The sequence below is a fragment of the Pimephales promelas genome, chromosome 11 (genome assembly GCF_988280905.1).
Source record: "Pimephales promelas chromosome 11, fPimPro1.hap1.1, whole genome shotgun sequence".
Lineage (NCBI taxonomy): Eukaryota > Metazoa > Chordata > Actinopteri > Cypriniformes > Leuciscidae > Pimephales > Pimephales promelas.
Window position 1 is genome coordinate 24,240,917 of NC_142779.1, and position 23,497 is coordinate 24,264,413.

Below are 23,497 nucleotides of genomic sequence, written 5' to 3' on the forward strand. Positions count from 1 at the left end.
TCACCTGCTGGTATGAAAGTGGGGTATTTTCAAATGGGGTAAAACTTTATAATAAAGTTCAGTCATGAAAAAGACGTCCAATTAAGTGTATTAAAAATGTACTTAAATTTGTTTTTAGTACAATACAAATATAATGTAATGAGTTTTTAATACACTTAATTGGACGTCTTTTTCACCTGTTATTAGTTAATGAGCTAATCCTTTACAAACCATGATTTATTAATAAGTGATGTTAACATTTTATGAATGTTTTGTTGATTCAGTTTTAAGTCATTTAGTGTGTAAATGATTAGTTAATGATGAACTAATCATAACTGATTCATATGTGGAATGCTAACATTTTATAAATGTTTTGTTAATTCCGTTATAAATTACTTATACATTTTTAATTGTTTAATTGTTTATCACCTACAAATCATTGTAGGTGATTCAAAAGTGGTATTCAGTATCTGTATGTCAAAATTGGGCAACAATGAGTAAAACTGATTTTCTCCATGCATTGTTTGGAAAAATCCAAAAATTTAAATCACACAGTAAATGTTTCCCAGACCACAACATATGTTGGCCCAGTACACAATCCATACGTACCAGATGTGAGCCAGATCTGGGCCGACACTGTTGCTGTCTGGGTTCGTTTCTCTTAGAATAATTTTAAGATTAATTCTAACAGCTTTAATGATGAAACAGTGTTACACATCCACTACAAAATTTAAACATGTTGCATTTAAAGGAGCAATGTGTGATTTTTAGCGACATCTAGTGGTTCGGTTGCGAGTTTGCACCAGGTTTGCACTAAGGGCTCAGCCCACTGCTCACCCCTCCCTTTCGAAGAAGCTACGGTTGCTAAAACGGGACAAACATCTCGTCGGCTGAGACAGCAGAGAATAGCCAGAGTAAGCCAAGAGTGTGTAACATTGTCACTGTTTCTGTACCACAGTCCATTATAAACCACATCATGAATACTGTTTACAAAGCCATAGTCAGGTGAGGATCAAGGGTTTTAATAATTTAATAAAATAATATTAATCAGCTGATTGTCTCAAAAACGTAACCAGCAGCACATTTCTCCCCACATACTGTAGCAAACCCATAATACAGCGAGGGAGCAGCTATATATTTTTTCTAACAGGGTAGTAAAATAGTTTAGCTGGCTAATATGAGCTGTTACTGTGGCTGAGCTGGGACTCGTCCGCATGAGTCCAAAGGTCGGAACTGCGCCCGCTGTTACAATCACGTCATCTCCGCATCCCATAGATACTATTTACTACACACAATAGGCTTTTTTTTCTCTGATTTTGAAAAATCTTTGCGATCGACTTTAGTGATAAAAGACTTTAGTAAAAGTCTCTATCGACAGGTTAGTGATTCCTGTAACGTACTGTTTTACGGTCAATGACATGAATAATAATCATCAGCTGTCTCACGAACGTAACAGCACTATCCCCAACATAACAAACCCATAACACAGCGAGGGAGAACTAAGTTACATGAAACAATCCCAACTACATATTTTACACCACTCACAAGGGAAAAGTCACTACTCACGGAGTGTAAGGCTAGCTTTCCGCTACTTCTCTTTCAAGGTAGTGATGAAACGCGTTCTGTAGCACTGTGTGTTCGCGTTCGGCTACGGTAGGAATATGACGTCACAACATGGCGACCTTCATAGAAGGGGATTCCCGCGGTTATGGAGCTATTAATGTCTCATTCTAAGGTAATAAAAACATTACGGTTAATTAAGTAAGTTCTTTATACACCACTGAAAACATAGTTATGGATGTCATATTGCATTTCTGTTAATAGATACTCAACTTTGTTACACATTGCACCTTTAAAGGTGCAGTAAGCGATTTCTGAGAAACAGAAATCACTTCATTTTGAAGCAATCCAAACACACACCCTTCCCTTTGTTGCTCCGCCCCCAAAATGCACGAACACGCAATGGATGTGGATGTCTATTTATCATAGCTGTGAACAGACGGAAAAAAAAAACACCCAATCTGGCAACACCAGCCACCAGTGTTGCACCACGGCTGCCGTCGAAAAAGCAGCGAGCAAGGAGGCGTCGTATGATCATTTAAACGGGTTATGACGGGGTTGATGAGGATGGGAAAAATCTTACATTTCAATGCCAACTTTGCCTGTCGATAAAATAATTGTTGTCTATGGTTGTATATGGGCTGTGGCAATAATAATACGTAATAATAATGTAATAATAATAATAATAATAATGAAGAAGCTTGCAACATATGGAAAAAAATAACTCGTTTTTTTAAAACTAAAAACTTTTTAAAACTTTTTTAAAACTTAGAACTAGTTTTTTTTTTTTTTTTTTTTTTTTTTAAAGAACTAGTTCAAATGTGTGAACTGAACTTTGAACTAGTTCATGAAGAAAGTGAACTTTCTCAACACTGATTATGAGTGTATACTCCCCCTACTGGTGATTGGCTACAAGTGTGCTGTGGTGCTCGGTCTAATCCCCTTTCAACAGTGTTTCAAAGAAATCGCTTACTGCACCTTTAAAAAAACAAAAAAGTATAGTTGGTTCACTGCAAATTTTGTAATGGAGTGGGGGGAACGCTCTGTTTTGATGAGGAGTGTGTGAGGAGGAAATGTTCAGGCAACTAATTAAAAAATAATAATTTTGCAATTCTGTTTTGTGATGCTAGTAGGGCACAAATTACACACTTCACCTTTACATTCACTGACGTTTATTTGTGTTGCTGCAACATATCTAAGGAAAAACAGATATCATGGTCATTTACAGAAAGGTTACTCAAAACCCTAGAGTCATATAGTTTTGGACACTGATAAAAGACAACAAACTAAGCAGCTCAGTATAATTAATTCAAGGCCAGTGTGAGTTTTTCCATGTATTTACTTTTACATTCCTCACAGCAGTAAACACACAGGTCAGGGTCAGCAGATGAGAGAGAGTTATTGAAATACAGTTGATTTCACATTTAAAGAGAAAACGTCATCCTCTTTGTCAACCATGGGGAAAATTAAAATCAGCTTTGTGTTCTGGACTTTTAAAAACAAAAAGAGGAATGAAAAAGAAGGACTAAAGCAGGCAGAGGCTGAAAGAGTTATTGTTGTCTGAGAAGCAGATGTCATCATATATGCTAAATAGATCAGATGTTGTTATACAGTCTTGTAAGATTGCTTTAAATTAAGTGACAATCATTTTGAAACTATTGAGAAATGTTCTTTTAAAAATATTCCAGTTTCTGACAGGAACACAGGTGAAGTACACTGCAATTTTTCTTTTTTCGTATCTAGTTGTTTTTCAGTATAAATGATCTGAAATCAAATTTTTGCCTGAATAAACAAAACCTTTATGACTGAATTTGTTAAGATCAAACACATTGAGGAGGAATAAATGATGACAACATTTTCATTTTTGGGTGAAATATCTCTTTAAAAATACACAGCGCTACAATACTGACCAATTGACTTTTTCATAATTTCGGAGTAACACTTTATTCCGATAGTCCACTTTAGACATTCTACTAACTATAAGTAACTTTGCAACTACATATCAACTAACTCTCATTAGAGTATTAGTAGACTGTATGCTTAATATTTGCTAACACTCTTTTGTGTTGGTCCCCCAACAGATATTCTTCTGACTATAAGTATACGACAAGTCAACTTATTCTTCTAACCCTAACACCTAACCATAACCTACCTGTCTACTACAGTCTACTTATACTCTAATGAGAGTTCCCTTTCGGTCAGTCACTAATATAGGTCATCACTGACCAATAGGAATCTTGCTAGAGAGGTAATCTACTTCGAGTGAAACTAAAACAAGACAATAGGGGATTATCACGCTGATACGTAGTACTTCCGGATTCAGTGATCTTTGTGCACTGTCACTTCCGTTGAATCACCGATCTCGCTGGAAAACTGATGAAGGACTACACTACGTTTTTTTTACAGCATCCCTGGTAAATTAGTATGATTCATTAAGTGCCAGCTGCAAACAAACGTGCTACCTTTTTATTTTAAAGTTTTAATCCACTTCTTCCTTATACTCAATTCAGTCTGGAATCCATGAAAAGTTACGTAGGGTTGGCGTTGTTGGTTAGATTTACAAAGTGGAACAGAGTAGTGACATAAATAGCATTCGTCTCAGGCATTGTTGAACTGCGTCGGAAGTGGACATGCACAAAGTTAACAAATCCCGCCCATGAAACCCAGAAGCGTGATAATCCCCTATACGCATTGGCATGCAATCATTTGCATCAGCTGCGTGACCTCGTTAGTGCGGGTATAAACGAGCAGCTGCGGGGGAATGCACTCCAGTTTTTTTGCTTCGCAGCCAACACTTCGATGCTGTTTAAATTAAGCTACAAGCTACGGAGTCCCCCTCTATGGCAAAAAAATTAATTGATACTATCTCGTGGCTTCAAGATAGAAACTCGTGGCCTCAAGATAGTAATTCGTGGCCTCAAGATACTAACTCGTGGCCTCGAGATAGTAACTTGTGGCCTCGAGATAGTAACTCGTGGCCTCCAGATACTAACTCGTGGCCTCCAGATACTAACTCGTGGCCTCGAGATAGTAACTTGTGGCCTCGAGATAGTAACTTGTGGCCTCGAGATAGTAACTCGTGGCCTCCAGATACTAACTCGTGGCCTTAAGATACTATCTCGTGGCCACAAGATGGTAACTCGTCTCTCAATATGTCTGTATCAGTGTGTCTGTCTGTCTGTATCAGTATGTCTGTCTGTCTATCAGTATGTCTGTGTGTATATTAGCTTGTCTGTCTGAATCAGTATGTGTGGCTGTGTATCAATATGTCTGTCTGTATCACTGTGTATGTGTATCAGTATGCCTGTCTGTCTGAATCGTATGCCTCTCGGTCTGTATCAGTATGTCTCCCTGGTAATTTAATTGAAATATAATTTTATTCTTGGTAATGTCTCCAAAATTAATAAAATATTTGAAATTATTGTAAATAATTTGTGTTAAAGTCATTTGTTTCATCAGGCAGATTAAGAATAATTAGACATATATTGATTTAGACAAATAGTTCGCCTTTGAATGTCTAATCAGAAGTTTGTGTGTTATACCAGGCATTGAGCAATTAAGTGTACATATAGGCAAGCCTATTTGTTTTTTGGAGGAAAAACGTAAAAGATTAGTGTGTTCCTGATACAAGCACTGTTTTATTTCAGTAAAGGAACCTGAAGGCCTGCGAGCAACAGCAAAAAATAACTAATAAGCAAAAATAATTGGTAACAAAAAAAAATTTATTTTGAAACTGTGCATGCACGCGGGTAAAACTGTTGAGGTGAAACTGCGCATGTGCGGAGTGAAACTGCTGGGGTGAAACTGTGGCTCTTCGGCTCTGCAGACTAATAAGCAAAAATAATTGGTAACAATAACCATTAGATTGTTTTAATACTGAACAATATGCGCAGGTAAAACTGCTTTATTGAAACTGCGAATGCGCGGGTAGAACTGTTGTGGTGAAACTGCGAATGTGCAGGGTAAAACTGCTGGTGTAAAACTGCTGGGGTGAATCTGCGGCTCTGCAGACAGATATTATTGAGCTCCTTGCCGTCAATTGGCTTTATGCACAGCGGTATTTCCGGTGAAGGTCTAAGGATGCTGCATTACTTCCGCCGATCGTAGAGTCCAATGCTATACAGACAATTTATATTGGATTTTATATGGTTATACTAAAGAAACGTTAGTCACAAAAACAGACAAAACAGACATCCCTCATTGTGTTTATGCTTCTTTTTAAAATTATACTAAATAAACATAACTATATATAAAATGACACAAATGTATTAAAGTTTAGTTTCAAAGACGGGAGCACATTAAATTTGGAAGACTGCCATAATCCCGTTTTCCTCGGTTTTCCTCAGCTTTTTTAAATCTCCCCAACCGAAAACTGAAGAACATCCTTGACTTGTGCGTGCATATAGCCCATTGGGTAATACCGGGAAATATACATATGGAAATACAGCCAGACAGAGGTGACCTTGCCTAGAACGTCCTCTGCTGGCGTTATTTCGTAGGCTACATGGGCACATGCTTGTCTTACATTCAAAACTACCAAAATGGCTAACTTAAAATCACAATCAGAAATACTTTATTGATCTTTATTGATGCTATTGATAACCCGGGGGACAATTCTTGTGTCACAGTCGATGTGCACATCAAGACATTTAAAGTAATATAAATAATAATAGAAGTTGGTAAATACACAAGTATGTATGTAAAAAGTATAAACATAGGCTATAAAATATGAAGAACAATTATAAAGGACTATGGATATGCAGCCTACAAGATTTACAGTACTAAATACATAGAACCAGAACAGCATCAAACTATATTGCACACTTTTAAGTCAAGTTAAAACAGACAATATTGCACAAAAAGTGAATTATTGCACTACAGCGTCCAGGGTCCACGAGTCAGACACTTTACTATCTTGAGGCCACAAGTTAGTATCTTGAGGCCACGAGTTACTATCTTGAGGCCACAAGTTAGTATCTTGAGGCCATGAGTTAGTATCTTGAGGCCATGAGTTAGTATCTTGAGGCCATGAGTTAGTATCTTGAGGCCACGAGTTACTATCTTGAGGTCACGAGATAGTATCTTGAGGCCACGAGTTACTATCTTGAGGCCACGAGATAATATCTTGAGGCCATGAGTTAGTATCTTGAGGCCACGAGTTAGTATCTTGAGGCCACGAGTTACTATCTTGAGGCCACGAGATAGTATCTTGAGGCCACGAGTTACTATCTTGAGGCCACGAGATAATATCTTGAGGCCATGAGTTAGTATCTTGAGTCAATATAAAGAATTAGAAGAACATGATTTAATTTTGAGAAGAATTGTTAAGGTAAGACACTAATAGTAGCATGTTATTGTTGCATAAACTTTACATTGTAGCTACTAGTTAAACTGGTGCCAGACTAAAATGTACATTATTAAATGAGATTGGAGTAAAAACATGCCTAATTCTAAATGTACATGTACTACACAAGAATGTTTAGACCTGTGTTTACACTTAAATACTGTGGTTGTGGATATCTGCTCACATGTAGATATGTTATGGTAAAAAAAAAAATATATATATTTCACAGATTGGAGCGGCTCGATCGCCGCTAGTCAATAGCGCTGTGGGTTTGAAAAGCAAAACGCACCAAATATTAGGCTTCATGTTTTTAAGTCAAGTCAAGTCAAGTTACCTTTATTTATTAGGGGTGGGAATCTCTAGGCACCTCACGATTCGATTCGATTATGACTCAGAGGGCTTGCGATTTGATGCTAAATCGATAATCTGAATATTTTTTTGTGTGTGTGACTATAAATACTTTGCTTTAAAAGTACAAAGTAATGACCCATAAAGAACTAATGTACAATAAATTGTATTAATATTGCAAAGAAACAACAGGAAAATAAAAGTGCGCCTAAACTAGCAGTATACTTATATATATATAACAGCGACCGGTATAAAACCAGTGTTTTTCCCAACCCGATCTCACGAGAATTCGTACGAATTTTACGAGGTGGCTAATTCGTAACAATTCGTACAACCTTACTCGTACGAATTAGTACGTTTTTGCTAAATCGTATATATTTTACGAATTGGCCAATTCGTATGAATTCGTACAAATGACCTACCACTGACCCCGCTCCTAAACCTACCCATCACGTGGGTTTGGACAAATCGTACGAATTTGTACGAGTGAGGTCGTGAGATAGCGTAATTTTTCCTCCTCTGGCTGGAAACGTGTCATATGGCTTCTCATATTTGTCGTGTTTCCGAAATATTTTAGTTTCATTCTACAAGGCTTACAACTAGTGTGGCTCTTTTCCAGCTCCTATCCCCATTCAACTTCAGAAGCCAAAATATTTCCACACGTCAGCTTTTAACAAGGAGAGTGTTTGGATTTGGCGCGCCATCGCGTGTCTGTTATGTGCACGCCACAGACGGTCCGGCCACTGCACTTCCGCGCTTCATAGATCCATCTTTTGTGTCCCGTCAATATTACGTTATTACAAATATATATATATATATATATATATATATATATATATATATATATATATATATATATATATATATATATATATATATATACGGTACAATACAATTTTTGACATTTGTGAATCGATTCAGAATTGTCCACGTCCGCATCGTTTTGCATCTTAGAATCGATTTTTTTCCCCCACCCCTATTATTTATATAGCGCTTTTTACAATGCAGATTGTATCAAAGCAGCTTCATAGTGATAACATGAAAATAAAACAACATAGATCAATATTATTGTTGAAAAATTAATGTCCCCATCTAAGCAAGCCAAAAGCCAAGACAACAGTGGCAAGGAACCAAAACTCCATCAGGTGACAGAATGAGGGCCAGTTCTCCTCTGGCCAACGAAGGAACAGTGTGTGATTTGGGCAGCATTACAAGTCAAATTGGATCGGAACATTAAGGCTATGTTTACATAGAAAGGATTCTGAAGAGAAAACACAAAAGTGGCGTTGCATTATCACTTTTTTTCTGCATTTAGACGAGCGTTTTGGGTGGGAAATCCGTGTGCATATGGCGACACAAAAGTGTGTAAAATTCAATGTAGTATGCACTCCAGGCGGCTAAGTAGCAATGTGGAGCACTGCCACACAACAACACCAAGTCCGCGCGCCTGCGTACAACCTTCACTGACAAGCAGACTTTTGCATTTTTACATGGGAACGTGGAGCGTTTGTAAGATTTCCACTATGGAGGGTGGTTTCACTTTTTTGAGTTTTTAAGCCCCAAAACCGCCATCGCCATGTAAACGAAAGGCACATCAGATAAAATATTTTTACTTTTCACCCGCGAGCATTCTCGTGTAAACAGGGCCTAAGAGTATTTGTCCATTTCCATCTGTTTGGAAGTCGAAGTAATCACGCCAGTATGGAGACGAATTGTTGAGGATCAGTGCCGATGGCTGTCGTGTCGATGGCTTTACCTGTCGAGAAAAACATGGCGGATCATCCGGTGCTAGGCCTTTATCCTCTGAATCCTTGAGAGCTGGATCTGTGTTGGGTTCCATTTTTGTGACCATACGGGGATCCCATATGTGTATATTTTCCATGCCTGCTCCTAAGATGGAAGCCCTTGTCTTTCCCTTGGGCTAAGTCACCCATTATTTCATGCAGTACAACCTTTGGGTTAGTCCATATGTACTTCTACATAACTCTTTGAAGAACTGGCTTCCGCAGCGTTCTCTTTACTAAATAGAAAGAGCACGCTTTCCCAGTGTTATCCAATATCTGTGTGGGTTATCACGGAATAACAGTGTCAGATACACTCTGTGTAAGCCTCCTCTTATCGTCACTCAAGGCAAGAAAAGGCTTGCATGGGGTGCTGGATGGGGTTCAGTGGCTGTGGCGCTTTGGTAGGGATTTCTATTGGTCAGTCATGACCTACGTTTTAGTGACTGACCGATCACATCATCTCCTTACGTGTGGTAACCTTCGTTCCCTGAGGGTGAGACGTACATCTCGTCCCCACATCTGCTGTCACCCGCCAGGGCGGCCATCCCCGCACTAACGAGGTCGCGCAGCTGATGCAAATGATTACTCACCAATGTGTATTGGCTTGTTTTAGTTTAATTCAAAGTAGATTGCCTCTCTAGCGAGATTCCTATTGGTCAGTCATGACATACATCTTTGTTCCCTCCCTCAGGGAACAAGAGTTACCATATGTACTTATGGACTATCGATATAAAGTGTGTAACCAAAAAGAGTTTTATTTTATATATATCAATTTATTTTAGAATTTTTTATTTTATATCTATACATTACATTTAAAAACAAATGACAATGATTATTTTCTGCACAACTCTACACATATTTGCATTTGTCATCTTTAAATCCAATGATCTCACCCCAATATGTAATTTTCACATGGTTTTTAGTGTGGCCAATTGTGATCCGATTACACTTAGTACACAGTGTGAATGAGAACCTAACAGAGGGAAAACTCCAATTCTTCACGCTTCTGATTGTTACATGGCAGTTTAATTGTGAACATGATCCTTTCAATCTCCATGGCACATTTAATGTATTATTTAAACACTCAGGCTGCGAAGCTTTTATAAGACAGGATGAATAAAAAAACAGTCTTCATGATATTTCTCTTTCATTTCTGGCTGGATTTAGTGTCTGCAAATATTGTTTGACTGCATTTGGGTCTCTCTTTTCAAGAGCCAACCTTGTTGGCGCTGGCTAATGGTTTTCAACCTCAAAGACTAGCACAAATGTGTGGTGTCTGTTGTAGGATGTAATGTCTAGTGTACGCTGAATCTATATGTGCTGTTGCAATAAGCTTTGTTGTCAGATATATTTAGCGATGGTCTGTAGAGCTCTTGAAGTGACATGGTGAATGGAAAAAAATATGAAATGGGAGGGAAAATATGTCCATGCTTTTGCATTCTCTAGCATATATTTTGCCTTCCCCTGAGAAACTTTGCGTTCGCTGGCAAAATGTTTGCGTTCCCCCCAGGAAAATCGCATTCGCTTGCAAAACCTTTAATCCTTTCCCCACCATTGACCGAATTTTTAAAAGTTTCTCTGGGGAACGCATAACTTTTGTCTGAGAAATTAAACGCACTGAATTATTTATTTTCCTCACTTCTCCCATTTTTTCCATTACCGTGTCCCTTTAGGAGCTCTGTAAGGGTATAATTTAAAGCTACAGCATGTTGTTTGATGACCTAAGGAAGATGTTGCTCTCTTCAGTTTCAAAAATAACCTTCCAGCCACACACCAAGATTGACACACATTGCACAAAATGTTCATCTTAACTGGCGTAAAATGGTATAATAATATAAATATCGGCCAACATTTTTTAAAATAAATAAAACATGAACTAATAATATCCAAAACCATCAAATAATTACTTGAAAGCTGACCAAAACTATCTGTGTTCAGAACTTATTCAAGCCGATGTGTTTCATAAATGCCCAGACAAATCAACCGAGATCAAAGAATAGAAGAAAAAGTCCAGAAGATTTAATTGTTTAATTCATCATAGCCAAGTGTCCTCAAGTGGTTCATTTATGAGACGGAAACATTTTGGTTTGGCCTATTTGCTATGTGAGGAATGCCAATGGCAGCAAACAATGGCAGTCAGTGATGTTCAGACCTCCCAAACTGTGCAACAGAATTCCTACATAGAATACAAGTTATCAGCACCAATTTTCATCCCATTCCCTTCAACATCTAAGTTATCCACTCTTTGGCAACCCCATCAATAGTTTATCAGAGCAGCACAGTATTGAAGTAAGAGAGAACTGAAGAGTATGGGCAGGAGATTAATAATAGATTTGAATTTGAATATGACTCTATTCTTGCTTTCACTAAACCCATCAAGTATAGTATGGACAAAAGTATGTGGGGACCTAAACAGCACACATACAGTATGTGATTTTAAACATTTAATATCATAACATGGCTATGTGAATATATAGAGTCAGTACTCCCTAACAGCTTGTTTTCACTGGATTTAAAGGAGCACTTCACCCATTTCAACATTAATATTTAACGAAACTGGGTCATGACTCAAAGTAATGGGCGGTATACCAGTCCGTACCGAAAAGCGGTGTATAATTTTGTTATGATATTAATTTTTAATATACCGGCATACCGATGTCTTTCATTCGTTTTAATGTTATTTCTTTAATGTTATTACGAGGGCGAGGGACATGAGAGGACGGTGTGAGGCCAGTGGCGAGAGTGATAATGAATGACACCTGTGAAATGCACCGAGGAGCGGAAGCAAAAAGCAGGAGCGACAACAGAGCAGATCGAGAGAGTTTCTGTTTTTATTGTTTCTGTTGTGTGTGGCCAGCAGTCGTCCGTGAGGGGCTGCTGGCTTATACTTTTGTTTTGTCTTTGTTTATTTTACTATTAAAATGTTTAAATGTTCGCCGGTTCCCGCCTTCTTCGTCCCACAACAACAAACGCTGTTACATTGGTAAACTTATTAGTGAATTACTCCTCGTTTGTATTTCTTTCTATGTGGTGAATTATTGCATGATACCGGGATGTTCAGTCAGGCGAAACTAGGATGGTCATCACAACACAAACATCCATGTGCTCGTCTGATTCAGAGATTTCGTCCAGGAGAAATTGCCATCGTTGAAATTCTCTGCAGCAGACCAGACAATATCTGTGTCCGTAGCGCACAGCGAGAGCAAAGGCACCAGCAGTCCGCCTTAGCTCGAGCCAGTCCGAGCTCATCGTCCGCGACAGGCAGCCGCCTCCTGTTCCTCCATCAGCCTTAGCTGCTCTTCACTATATTGCAGGTCATAAAGATAGCCACGGACATCGGATTACAGCAGCAGACTTTCAAAAACCTCTTCTTCCATATCATGTTCAGTTTATTCTGTCATTGTCTTTACTTCCTATCTCCACAGCGCTTGTTAGCTTAGCTTCCAAACTAGATGGCTGATATTGATTTCAGTATCTGCAAGTGAAGTCCCACCCACTGATCTGTAATAGGTTGTGAGTGGGTCATAATGTTGTCATAATGTTGAGCAATAAGAAACAAATCATTTTTTCGACATGTCTCTAAAGCTTCAACACTAGGTTGATCTAAAAATTGACTGAGCTCAAACGTTGCCATCTTTACAAAAAAAAAAAACGAAAAGAAAAAAAAACACGCAAAAGCAATCAGGATAATCCAACACCCTCTGGACCTACCTACCTAGCCATTAATCTAAATGATACCCTACCTAGTCTTCAGAGGGTACCGATTAAGAGATCGCTCTCTCCCCCGGAATACCTCCAAAAACAACAAACTAAAATAATAAAGCAAAACAATAAACAGTAAACCGTCGTCAGAACTGGCGCTAAGCACAGCCCTGCTGGCTTACTCTAACTAACCAGAGGATATTGGTCACCTGAATTAAATTAGATCAATCAAATTGCCACTACTCAGACACATATCCCGGACGAGCCCCCAATTATGTTACGAACCCTGTTGTTAAAAATGCTCGTTTTGTAAGGGTTCAATAACATAAAAGGAGACGCAAGGCAAAAAGAAGTTTAAGACATTTATTTATACTAATAAATGACTGCACAATCTCACGTCTCTCATGTTCTCACTCTTCCCACAGAAAACTCAAATTTTCTCTACACTAGACATACCAAACACTAACAAAATAAAACAGAACAGTGGCACAATACAAAGAACACAGTCTTGAGTTGATCGCTGTTTAGATGGTCATGACGCGCACGGAGTTAACTGCTGTGTGTCTCACACCCCTGCACACACCGCTTATATGCTCAGCACGAGCCATCAGAGCAACGAACCACAGGTGCGCAAGGGAGGAGCCTACACTTAAGAAGAAACATTAATTAGATTACAAGACAAACATACACACACAAATACATAGGCAACACCCATAAGGCTGAGGCCGTAACACCCACACCCTGAATAAATGATGAGCTAGTGTTTGTAGTCTCAACCCTTATACAAAGAAATGGGATTTCTTGCTTTTTATGATGCAAAATTGGAATAAGGGAATAAACCATGTCCATTCAAAAATATGACTGGGTTTCTAAAGATACAGTACAAAGCTCAATGCAAAAAATGTCCCTTTAAAAGACCATATACCCATTCATATACCCACTCAGGACCATATACCCATTTAAAGGACCATATACCCACTACTATCTCAAAACCAGGTCTCCAAATGTGAAAAAAGAGAGATGTATTCATGGTACAAGAGAGATGCATTCATGTATTCTATTCATAGATGTATTCATTTGTCATTCCTCAAAAATAAACATGATGGCATGGCTACTACATTTGTGCTGCCAGTGCCCATCATACCCTTCACATTTTAAACCCAGACCCAGCCTTTGGAATCTAATGTTGCATTCAGAGACAACAAACACAGCAATCTCGACAGACGACTGTTTGCTTTCCTCTCCTGAGATTTGATCTCGCTCCAGTTTTCAGTTCTTTATCTACAGTATTTATCTCTTGGGCTAACTTGGGAGTCTGAAAATCTGAAATATGTCCTGAAAACCTGAGCAAGCTCCTACAACAAAGAGAGCTGTAACAGCCTCGGGTAACCCAACATGCCCAGTGCTGTCTGAGACACAGACCTGCTTTCTTCAATGTGACCCCTCCATACACCTGCTAAAGTCAGCGTTTGCTTTGGAGATGATGAGCCACTAAATAAACATACAAACCACTTGGTTCATGAATGTATTTGTTTTGTTTAAAATGGACGGTTTTGTAAGAAACATTACCAATATAGCTTCAACCACGCATCCCTAAAGGCACTTCATCATTAGGATTCATACCAACATTTAAAAGTACGGAGTGTCTATTTACACTAAGTGCAAATAGCCTGACTTGTTGGCTGAGGTTATTTACACTAAATCCACCCACCAATGTCTGGTTGGGCCAGACAAAAGTACAAAAAAACACCTATAACCTATCAGCATCAGTGGCATATGGCAGATAGTTTTGATGTGATCGACCAGAGTTTGAATCTGCCTTTTGACAAACTCATTCTTCTCCCTTTTCCCATCGCATGACAGATTGGAAAGGCATTTATTTTCAATAAATATGAAGAAAATACAGTGGTGTTGTGGTTGGCCTTTTGCTTTAGAGATTTCCCATTTACAGTAGGCCCTCTGATTCCATGTATGGGGCACATATTGTTCATATGACATACAAACACAAGTAGACAAGTAGACCTATCTTGCGCGCACAGAGTGTGTACGCCGCGATTGCAGAGAGGCTCTGATAAAATGGCTCACTCGCACACTAGCTCCGTTTTTGATCGCACTGATTCAATGTGCTCTAACTCTAACATTTTACATAGAAACATGACATTTTTTTGAGTCGGGATGAAGTATGACTTGTCTGCCATCCAGTGGAGGGGAGGTCGAATGAAATTTGACACCCAATTTGACTAAATTGGCCGTTTTATTCAGTGCCACATCTTGTCGAGTAAACACGACCGTGGCACCTGGAGGGTTAAAGGACAAGTTCGGTATTTTACACTTAAAGCCGTTTTAAGATTGTTTCTGATGAAATAGAATGGTTCAGATTGAAATTTGGACACATGCTCCTGGCCCGAGAATTTTTGGTTTCTGGGGTTGCCTCAAGTTGCTAGCAGTACGAGCCGCTTAAAGAGGTTGCTACTGGGCAGGGACGTGCTGGTCCATTCATACAACACTGTGACAGTTGCGTACATCAACCGACAAGGTGGTCTACGCTCCCATCGCATGTCACAACTCACATTGGGGTCACATGAGGTATCGGGCCATATATGTGCATGGTGTGCTCAACTGTGTGGCTAATGAGCTATCACAAGCTGTGCTCCCAGGAGAATGGCAACCTCAAAACAAAGAATAAGTGACTTCAATCCTGCTCTGCTTTAGGTCAAGTTTGGAAGTGTTTGGTCTATGCACCTTGGATTTACCTCAGAAGAATTAGAATAACACGATTTGATTATGAGAACGATTTTTAAGGTAAGAAACATAATAAGCATCTTAGGCTATGGTTGTCTAAACTTTACATTGTAGCTACTAGTTAAACTGGTGCCAAAATGTTATGAAATGAGATTGGAGTGAAAACATGAAGCCTAATGCTAAATGAATATACATACACACACAATAATGTTTTTATCTTCGATAATTAAACTCAGCATGATATAAAGTAGGCGTATTCTTTAATTGTGAATATTATAATGTTTACACTCACCTAAAGGATTATTAGGAACACCTGTTCAATTTCTCCTTAATGCAATTATTTAATCCAACATGACATCATGACTTTTGCGTAAACATATACGCCACTTTCGAGTCAGGTGGCGTGTTATCTCTACGCATTTTGAGCTATCCGCGTGTATGCGTATATGTCTACGCCATTAACGTCCGCGTCATTCCGCGTGTCTGTACACGCAGTCAAATCTCCAGTCATAAATGCCATTAACCCCAGTGACGGTTAAGTTTAGGGATGGGGTTGAGGTAAGTCATATCTTTCTTTTTCCTAGGATGGTAAGGGAACAGTCATAAATGCCATTAACCCCAGTGACGGTTAGGTTTAGGGACGGGGTTCAGGTAAGTCATATATTTATATAATGTTAAGTCAACGGCGTTCATAAACACGCTGAAAGGCGATTATGCGTCTTGATAGCACGCCAAAAATGGAAATACGAATTGGCGTGTCATACACACGCTACTTCATGAGATCGGTCTGATTTAATCAACCAATCACATGGTTGTTGCTTCAATGCATTTAGGGGTGTGGTCCTGGTCAAGACAATCTCCTGAACTCCAAACTGAATGTCAGAATGGAAAAGAAATGCGATTTAAGCAATTTTGAGCATGGCATGGTTGTTGGTGTCAAGACGGGCCAGTCTGAGTATTTCACAAGCTGCTCAGTTACTGGGATTTGTGGCACAACCATTTTTAGGCACAACCATTCATGCACACCCCGATTCAAAATGGTAAGCTTGTAATAATGTTTTTTATTTCAGTGGTACTGGTGAATTTCCACGGGAAATATTTTCCAGTGAAAATTCTTATGTTGGTCATATTTCCAAAAAGTAGTATCTGTAAATCCGAAAATGACAGTATCCACATCTGCGCGGTGACTGACAGCTGCACATTCTCCTCAAAATATTGGATCCATCCACACTGTGCCATGGCGAGGCACAACCCACGTATAGTTGATAATTACGCAAATAACTGCAATTGCAGATTTCAAACATAGATGGCGAAAAAGAGGAAAAACTACGGACTGCAGACATATGTTAGATCCAATTAATCACGGTTAATCAATTTGCCTATATTAAAATGTTCGTTTCATTTTTAACTGAAAGTGATTTTGAACTTTCTAACTAATAAGCCGCTACGTGTTTAATGTAATAATGTAATTTCTGCAACTCAGAGACAGCTTTGTATTTTTTACTTTAAAGCTACACTGTGTAACTTTTTTAGTTTATTCTTAGCTAAAAACACTTTGTTCTTTCAAAAATATATATGCTCATTAATGTATATTTACTTCGTTCAAGTAATAAAGTATCGTGAGTGTATAATATGCCATTGAAAATACATACGGGTAAGGGGTTCTAATGTCAGTCGCCATGTTGCCCCTCCATCTTGAAAGTACATTAGCCAAAGAGGGGCATAAACGTTAATTCAAGCTTCGCCTTTCGCGTTTACGTTTGAGTTAACACTCATGGATGAGCTCGAACTGGAGGCCATGTTAATCTTGGACTACATTGGCCACCGTAGGAGTTAAAACGAAATCGGAATTGAGAGGAACAGAAACTAATATTCACTGGTAGGTCATATACCTTTTCACCACTAGATGGGGATAAAAATAACACAGTGTAGCTTTAAGGTGGAAAAAGACTTCTAAAGTCAGTCTGGGAGGCTCCTGGATATTGCTGTGACAAAACCAAGACAAACACCAAGACAGAAAAAGATCTCAACTTTATTTTACACATGGATCCCAAATTATAGTGAATTCTGGAAAAGAATGGAGCCACTATGCATTGGATTTACTGGATCAAACCTGTTTTTAAGTCAACATTACCATATTTTAATTGAAAGTAGACTTGTGTGATATTTCCAAATAAACCATTTTCACATAAAAGTAGAGATGACATCACCATCAGGTGCAGCTCTTCATATAATCTGATCGATCATTCGGTACTTTGCCAAATCTGTTGAAAACATATGTGTTTGCATGCTGTTCTGCCCACCAGGCCTAACCAGTCTTCATTTTTTTTTACAAGAAACCCATGCTGGTTAAACAGCTCTAACCAGTCTGGACTAGCACAGGAATTCATGCTGGTATTTTCAACAGAAATTGCTATGGCAGAAAACTGATCAGTTTACATATCCCGTTAACATGCATTTCTTGAGATTCTACACTGTGCCATTCCTTGACACTGAGGTGAGTCTGATTTAATGTGCTCTGTAACTACATATCATTATCATTTCAACAATAATTATAGGTGGCATCTGTCAGCTCATGTGAGATCTGACATTTCGCTTGAGACTCAACATGGAACATTAGAACAGTGTAATAAAATAGAGAATCTATTCTCCTCCAGAGACTGAAGGGTCTTTAGTCAATGCATACATTATGATTCAATTCAGAAGTTATTTAACACCTCCTGAACACAGTGGATTCATATAAAATGTTTCTGATGCAGCTTATGAGTTATGACAGCACACAATGTTTAGAAAATGCAACAAATGTTGATTCTGAACTCTGTAACCACATTTAAGCAGACTCATTTCAGTAAAGGACATTCTGTGTGAAATAAGATTTACATCCAAAGCAGTTTTGCAAACGGAGCTCACTCTTCATTTTAAAATGCCTTTTCATTGAATTACACACGGCTCATTAACCTTTGGTGAATTTTCTGGATAGCAAACGGTAATATTCCCAATAACTAGGGTTGAAAGGCAAAATTAAATCAAATGATAAAAAAATTATTTCAAAAATAAACGTCTAGAGTACTGAGTGGTGAATTTACTTCTGAGCCTACAGGGTTTAGAGTGTGTGTGTATGTGTGTGTGTGGGGGGGAGGGGGGAGCATTAGTTTAGCATTAGAATACATTCTGTGATATTTACTCAAAACAAAACACCATAAAGGACCATATATATTTGCAGACTTCTTAAGCCACTTACAAGCTCTGTGTGAGTTACAGACACATTTATTGAATAATGACCTAAACTTTGATACGTTCTTTAAATAAAACTATCGCATGGCCTAGGAAGACTGTATGGACTATAAGCAGACTATTTTATGGTGCTTTATGCGTTTTGGGATCCTTTTTTGAGCAAACGAGGTTTGAAGATTCATTACCATGTAAAGAAAAAAAGGTTTGAAACAATGAAGATCAGTAATGGCAATGTTCATGCTTGAGTGAACTAATCCTTTACATTTCCACCTATTTCCCACATAAATCTACTATTTGGCTTGTAACATTGCACAGTGTTTTTAAAAATTTATATATTTTGGACATTGGCTATAGATACGTTTTACTTTAGTACAAAAAATGTCTTTACAGAGCTTTAAAATATTATAACTTTAAAACATTAAAAAAATGTTTAACCATGGTAATGGCCAAAAAATAAATAAATAAATAACAAATAATAATAATAAATAAATAAAGTTATTATATATATATATATATATATATATATATTAAATAAATAAAATAAAACTCAACTCAACGAAGACTCAAATGAAACATTTACATAATTTTAAAAATAAACGTTCTTTCTTGGCATCAATGTTTCTTTTGTGGCAAACAAAAAACCCTTTTGGAAGTGAACTTGAAGAGTGAACTTGAACCTGACAACTTCTATCAAAGAATGCTTAAATCAAAAATAATAAAAGTTTTACCTCATGACAAGATCTGGATCTATATTTTTGCAGGTAGATTTCTGTAAAATCCCATATGTCCCATAACAAAATGTTTTTCTAAATGAAACAAGAGTTTTGCGACACTCATTCAATCCAAAAACATGCACCAATCCCGATGGTTCTGGGGTTGTGAGTTCAGGTGAGGGTCAAAAGTGTAAGGTACAAATCTCACGTGAATGTATTATTCAGAGAACAAGGAATGTAACCTTGCGTGAAACAGATGGCCGAGCATATGCTCTCCTGAAAAACCTGCAAACACGCTGCTGCCCATATGAGACTTAACGCACTAGAACTCATCGCCTGTTTATGTGCCAGTAACACGCTGGGACACGACCTTTTATAAAGATCACTACAATTACAATCTTATCCCACATCATAGTTGACGGACATGAAGGTCACTGAGTTTCCCTCAATCTAGATGGAGTCAGAATGTTTGTTCTGTCCTAAAAACAGAGATTTTTTGTGGTTCCCAACTGGAAAGCAAAGCATTATTTATACAGGTCTGTTAGTGACAACAATGCAGGAGCGATAGATCCATGAAGAGTTCAGTTTACAGCTGACGTCCAAACACCTCAATGCGAAAATGAAAGGAAAGCAGAGAATCTGAGACCAAGCAGGGTGGAAGAGATGTCAGGAGAGGAGAGCCAAAGCCCTTTATAACCCAAAGCAAGCAATAAAGATAGCGAAGACAGTTAGTAGAGGCCAAAGACGAGATTCGAAGAGTTTGGAGACTGATGACCTGTTTTCTCCGAAATAGGCCACCTGAGCTGCAGAGAAGAGGGAAGAGTATAAAATTACACAAATAATTGTAAAAATTACACAAACTACACTGTTTAAAAATATGTTTTGAAGTACATTTTGTCAAGAAAATACTCTAACTCTTTCTATACTTCAAAATGTCACGTGTCATTCGCTGTTTCTTTGTAATTGTTTGTAAAATGTACTAGCACTTTCTAAGTGAAAACTGTTTCAAATACATCCTATACCTATTTTAGGTGTATTTACTATTTTCAACTTAAAATTTATTACAATGAAAATAGGAAAATATTAGACATTAGTAAAGTAAGTTTATAGTTATAAAATTGATTTGCCTCATTTGGTCTTTGAAATGTTGTGAGTTCATATTGAAATAATGCAGATTTTGATATCTTTGCAAATCTGAGCACAGTTTTGAGACATTATTGAGATCTCGTGGTCATGGCAAGCAAACTAACTAACATACTAAAGTAACTAACAAAATAAACACAACCATCCAGAGCAACAACCAAAACCTTGACATATTTCAAGTACTTAGGAAAGTAAGTGAAAAATATTTTATATTGAATTTATATTGGAATCACAGACTTGCAGACACTGGTATCTTTGCAAATCAAAAAAAAATGAGAGAGTATTGGAATATCTATTTCTGACACTGTAGAAAACACACTTTAAATGATTACTTTTAGAGCCAGATTTACTAAACAGGGCAAATTAGAGTGCGCAATTCCAAACAAAAACTCTGATGGGAGAGTAGAGTTCTGCCTGTGATCTACTGACGACATATAAATTAACGACCTCAAACACAGCTGAATCATCACATGTCCAGAATGACAACGCAATCTACCAAGAGCAGCACAAATTAGCATCTGGTTTAAAACATGTTTTTTTTTGGGGGGGGGGTGGTAAATAACAGTGCAAATACCAGTAAATTGACTTGCGCAAACCTTGTAAATCGCCTTGCGTGATTCATTTAAAGCAGTACTATGCAGGATTTCCGTTTTTGTCAAACTGTGACCCCTAGAGTCGCTGTGGAGTACTTGTACTGTCGTAAATAGCAGAGTAAATACAGAGATGTTTCTGCACACACAGCCTGATCCCTCCCCCTGTATACTGGTACCTGTTCAGTAGGATGGAAGCTGTAACGAGTGGAAATTAGGTGTGGCCCCTTTAAGAGCAAACTAACTAACATACTAAAGTAACTAACAAAATAAACACAACCATCCAGAGCAACAACCAAAACCTTGACAAATTTCAAGTACTTAGGAAAGTCTACAATTCATTGTAATGTATTATTACTTGCTGTTTCTTTGTAAAAATTTGTGAAATTTACTAGCAAAATATCAACTGATTAAATGAGTGAAAATTGTTCAAAATAAACTAAAACACCAACTTTTAAACGTAAAATTTATTGGGAGGACTAGAAAGATATAGCTGATGTAAAGTAAGAATACAGAGAATAAATGAGTAAGTGAAAAATATTTTATATTAAATTTATATTGGAATCACAGACTTGCAGACACTGGTATCTTTGCAAATCAAAAAAAATGAGAGAACTGTTGAACTGTCAGCAGTCTGTATTGTATGTGCCCCGAACACCACATGAATACAGCGCCGGGTTATTTCTGGTTGATGCTCATTTTAGCAGATCTTTCTTGCTGTAAAGCAATTTGTTACATTGCAAGAACTGATATCAAGCGACACTTCCTGATGCTGAGGCCGGCACGAGACGCCTAACATTCAACCCAAAAATAGTCATATAACCATTGCAATAACTCCGAAGCTATTCAGTTAAGGTAAAAAAAAAAAAAACTGCATAGTGGTGCTTTAAATACTCTCCTGACAAATGCATATGCAATACGGTCAGCCTCAAAAATAACTGTGTCCAAGCCTTTTATAGCGCCAATTTTTCACTGTGTGTCTTCCGTAAATCCTGACAATAGTTTTTTGACGCCAAAAGAGGGTTTCCACTGGTGCAAGCTGTTAGTAATTTTTTTTTTTTTTAAATACACCCCCAGTCCCAAAGCAGGAGTGAAAGTCTACCTATGTTAAAGGTGAAAACAGCTTTTCTACAGGGCTTTTTATTGCATCAACCCACCCTGATCACCTGGCTTTAGTCTCAACTCACCAACACATGCTGTTCCTTCATCATTAGGCTCGTATCCCTGGTTACACCTCTTGTTTGCACGGCACTTGAAGCTCCCGTACGTGTTCGTGCAGATGGGGCGCTCAGAGGGACAGACAGACGGGAACTGTGTGCACTCGTCTCGGTCTAGGGAGTGAAGAGGATTGGAATAAATATGAGGTCTGATACATGATGCTATGGTGAAAGCCACATTTACTTGTGAAAGTGGATGCTTCAAGTTATCATTACTGTATATGTGTCAGTGTACTGTAGTTATCAGTACAGTAGTCGCTTCTGCAAGTTTAGCTTCTACTATCAAACAATAGTGATGGCTGACATAGCTTCTGCGCCAACACCGGCTGAGCTGTCTTGCTGTATGTTGCCTACATAGGTAGCTAACTGAAATGGAAATTCATAACTCATAAATAAGTTATTGATTTGGACTACTCTGCACCACATTAAGCAAACAGGGGTTCTCTTACGAGAGGTTCTCTCGTATTGCGTAAGCTAGCTTACGCTAACGGGAAAGATTCATCTTTTCTGAGAAGTTGAAGCCAAAAAATTATCCTTTAATTTTGTATCCATTGTCAACGCAGTTCATCTGCAGCAGACCATGAGCGGGCTAGCAAGCAGCTCATTGGTTCGCTCAGGGAGAACTGCTACAGCCTATGAGGGAACTTGGTTGAACTCGCAGCCAATGAGAAGCTGACACGCTCTCATTGCGTCAAAGCCCGCCAACGGCGTGGCCCGAGTCTATAAATAGGCGAGTTTCCCGCTGTTTTCCGATTTTCATCAATTCAGCGAGGCTATATGCACCTGCTGATCACCGAGAGGAAGCCGAGCGTGGCCCGAGTCTATAAATAGGCGAGTTTCCCGCTGTTTTCCGATTTTCATCAATTCAGCGAGGCTATATGCACCTGCTGATCTCCGAGAAGAAGCCGATAAGGCATCACTTACCGAGCGTGGACAGAGTCTGAGGAAGCCGGGCGTCACCACCTTCAGCCATCCTGTGGGCCAACGCCATCTGGTGACATATCCTTACATTTGTATTTTGCTTGTGTAACTTCACAAAAGAGCAGCGAGCGTCTTTTTAAAGATGCCTTGCACACCTGCGGCTCATGCCGCGCCCCTCTCAGCGCCGGAGTCCCGCGCTGTACGAGGGACGAGCCGCTTA

The 23,497-nt window shown here is 38.5% G+C and overlaps 1 protein-coding gene across 1 annotated transcript in view; it reads right to left on the reverse strand.

The window, feature by feature from the left end:
* Positions 1–19,255: 19,255 nt before the first annotated feature.
* crtac1b (cartilage acidic protein 1b) overlaps positions 19,256–23,497 on the reverse strand; it is a 48,079-nt gene continuing 43,837 nt past the window's right edge. The window contains exons 14-15 of the mRNA XM_039657068.2: positions 22,327–22,470; positions 19,256–20,209 (exon numbers count right to left, since the gene is read on the reverse strand). Coding sequence (XP_039513002.2) covers positions 20,097–20,209; positions 22,327–22,470 — 257 coding nt within the window. The 3' untranslated portion in view covers positions 19,256–20,096. The remainder of the gene's footprint in view (positions 20,210–22,326; positions 22,471–23,497) is intronic.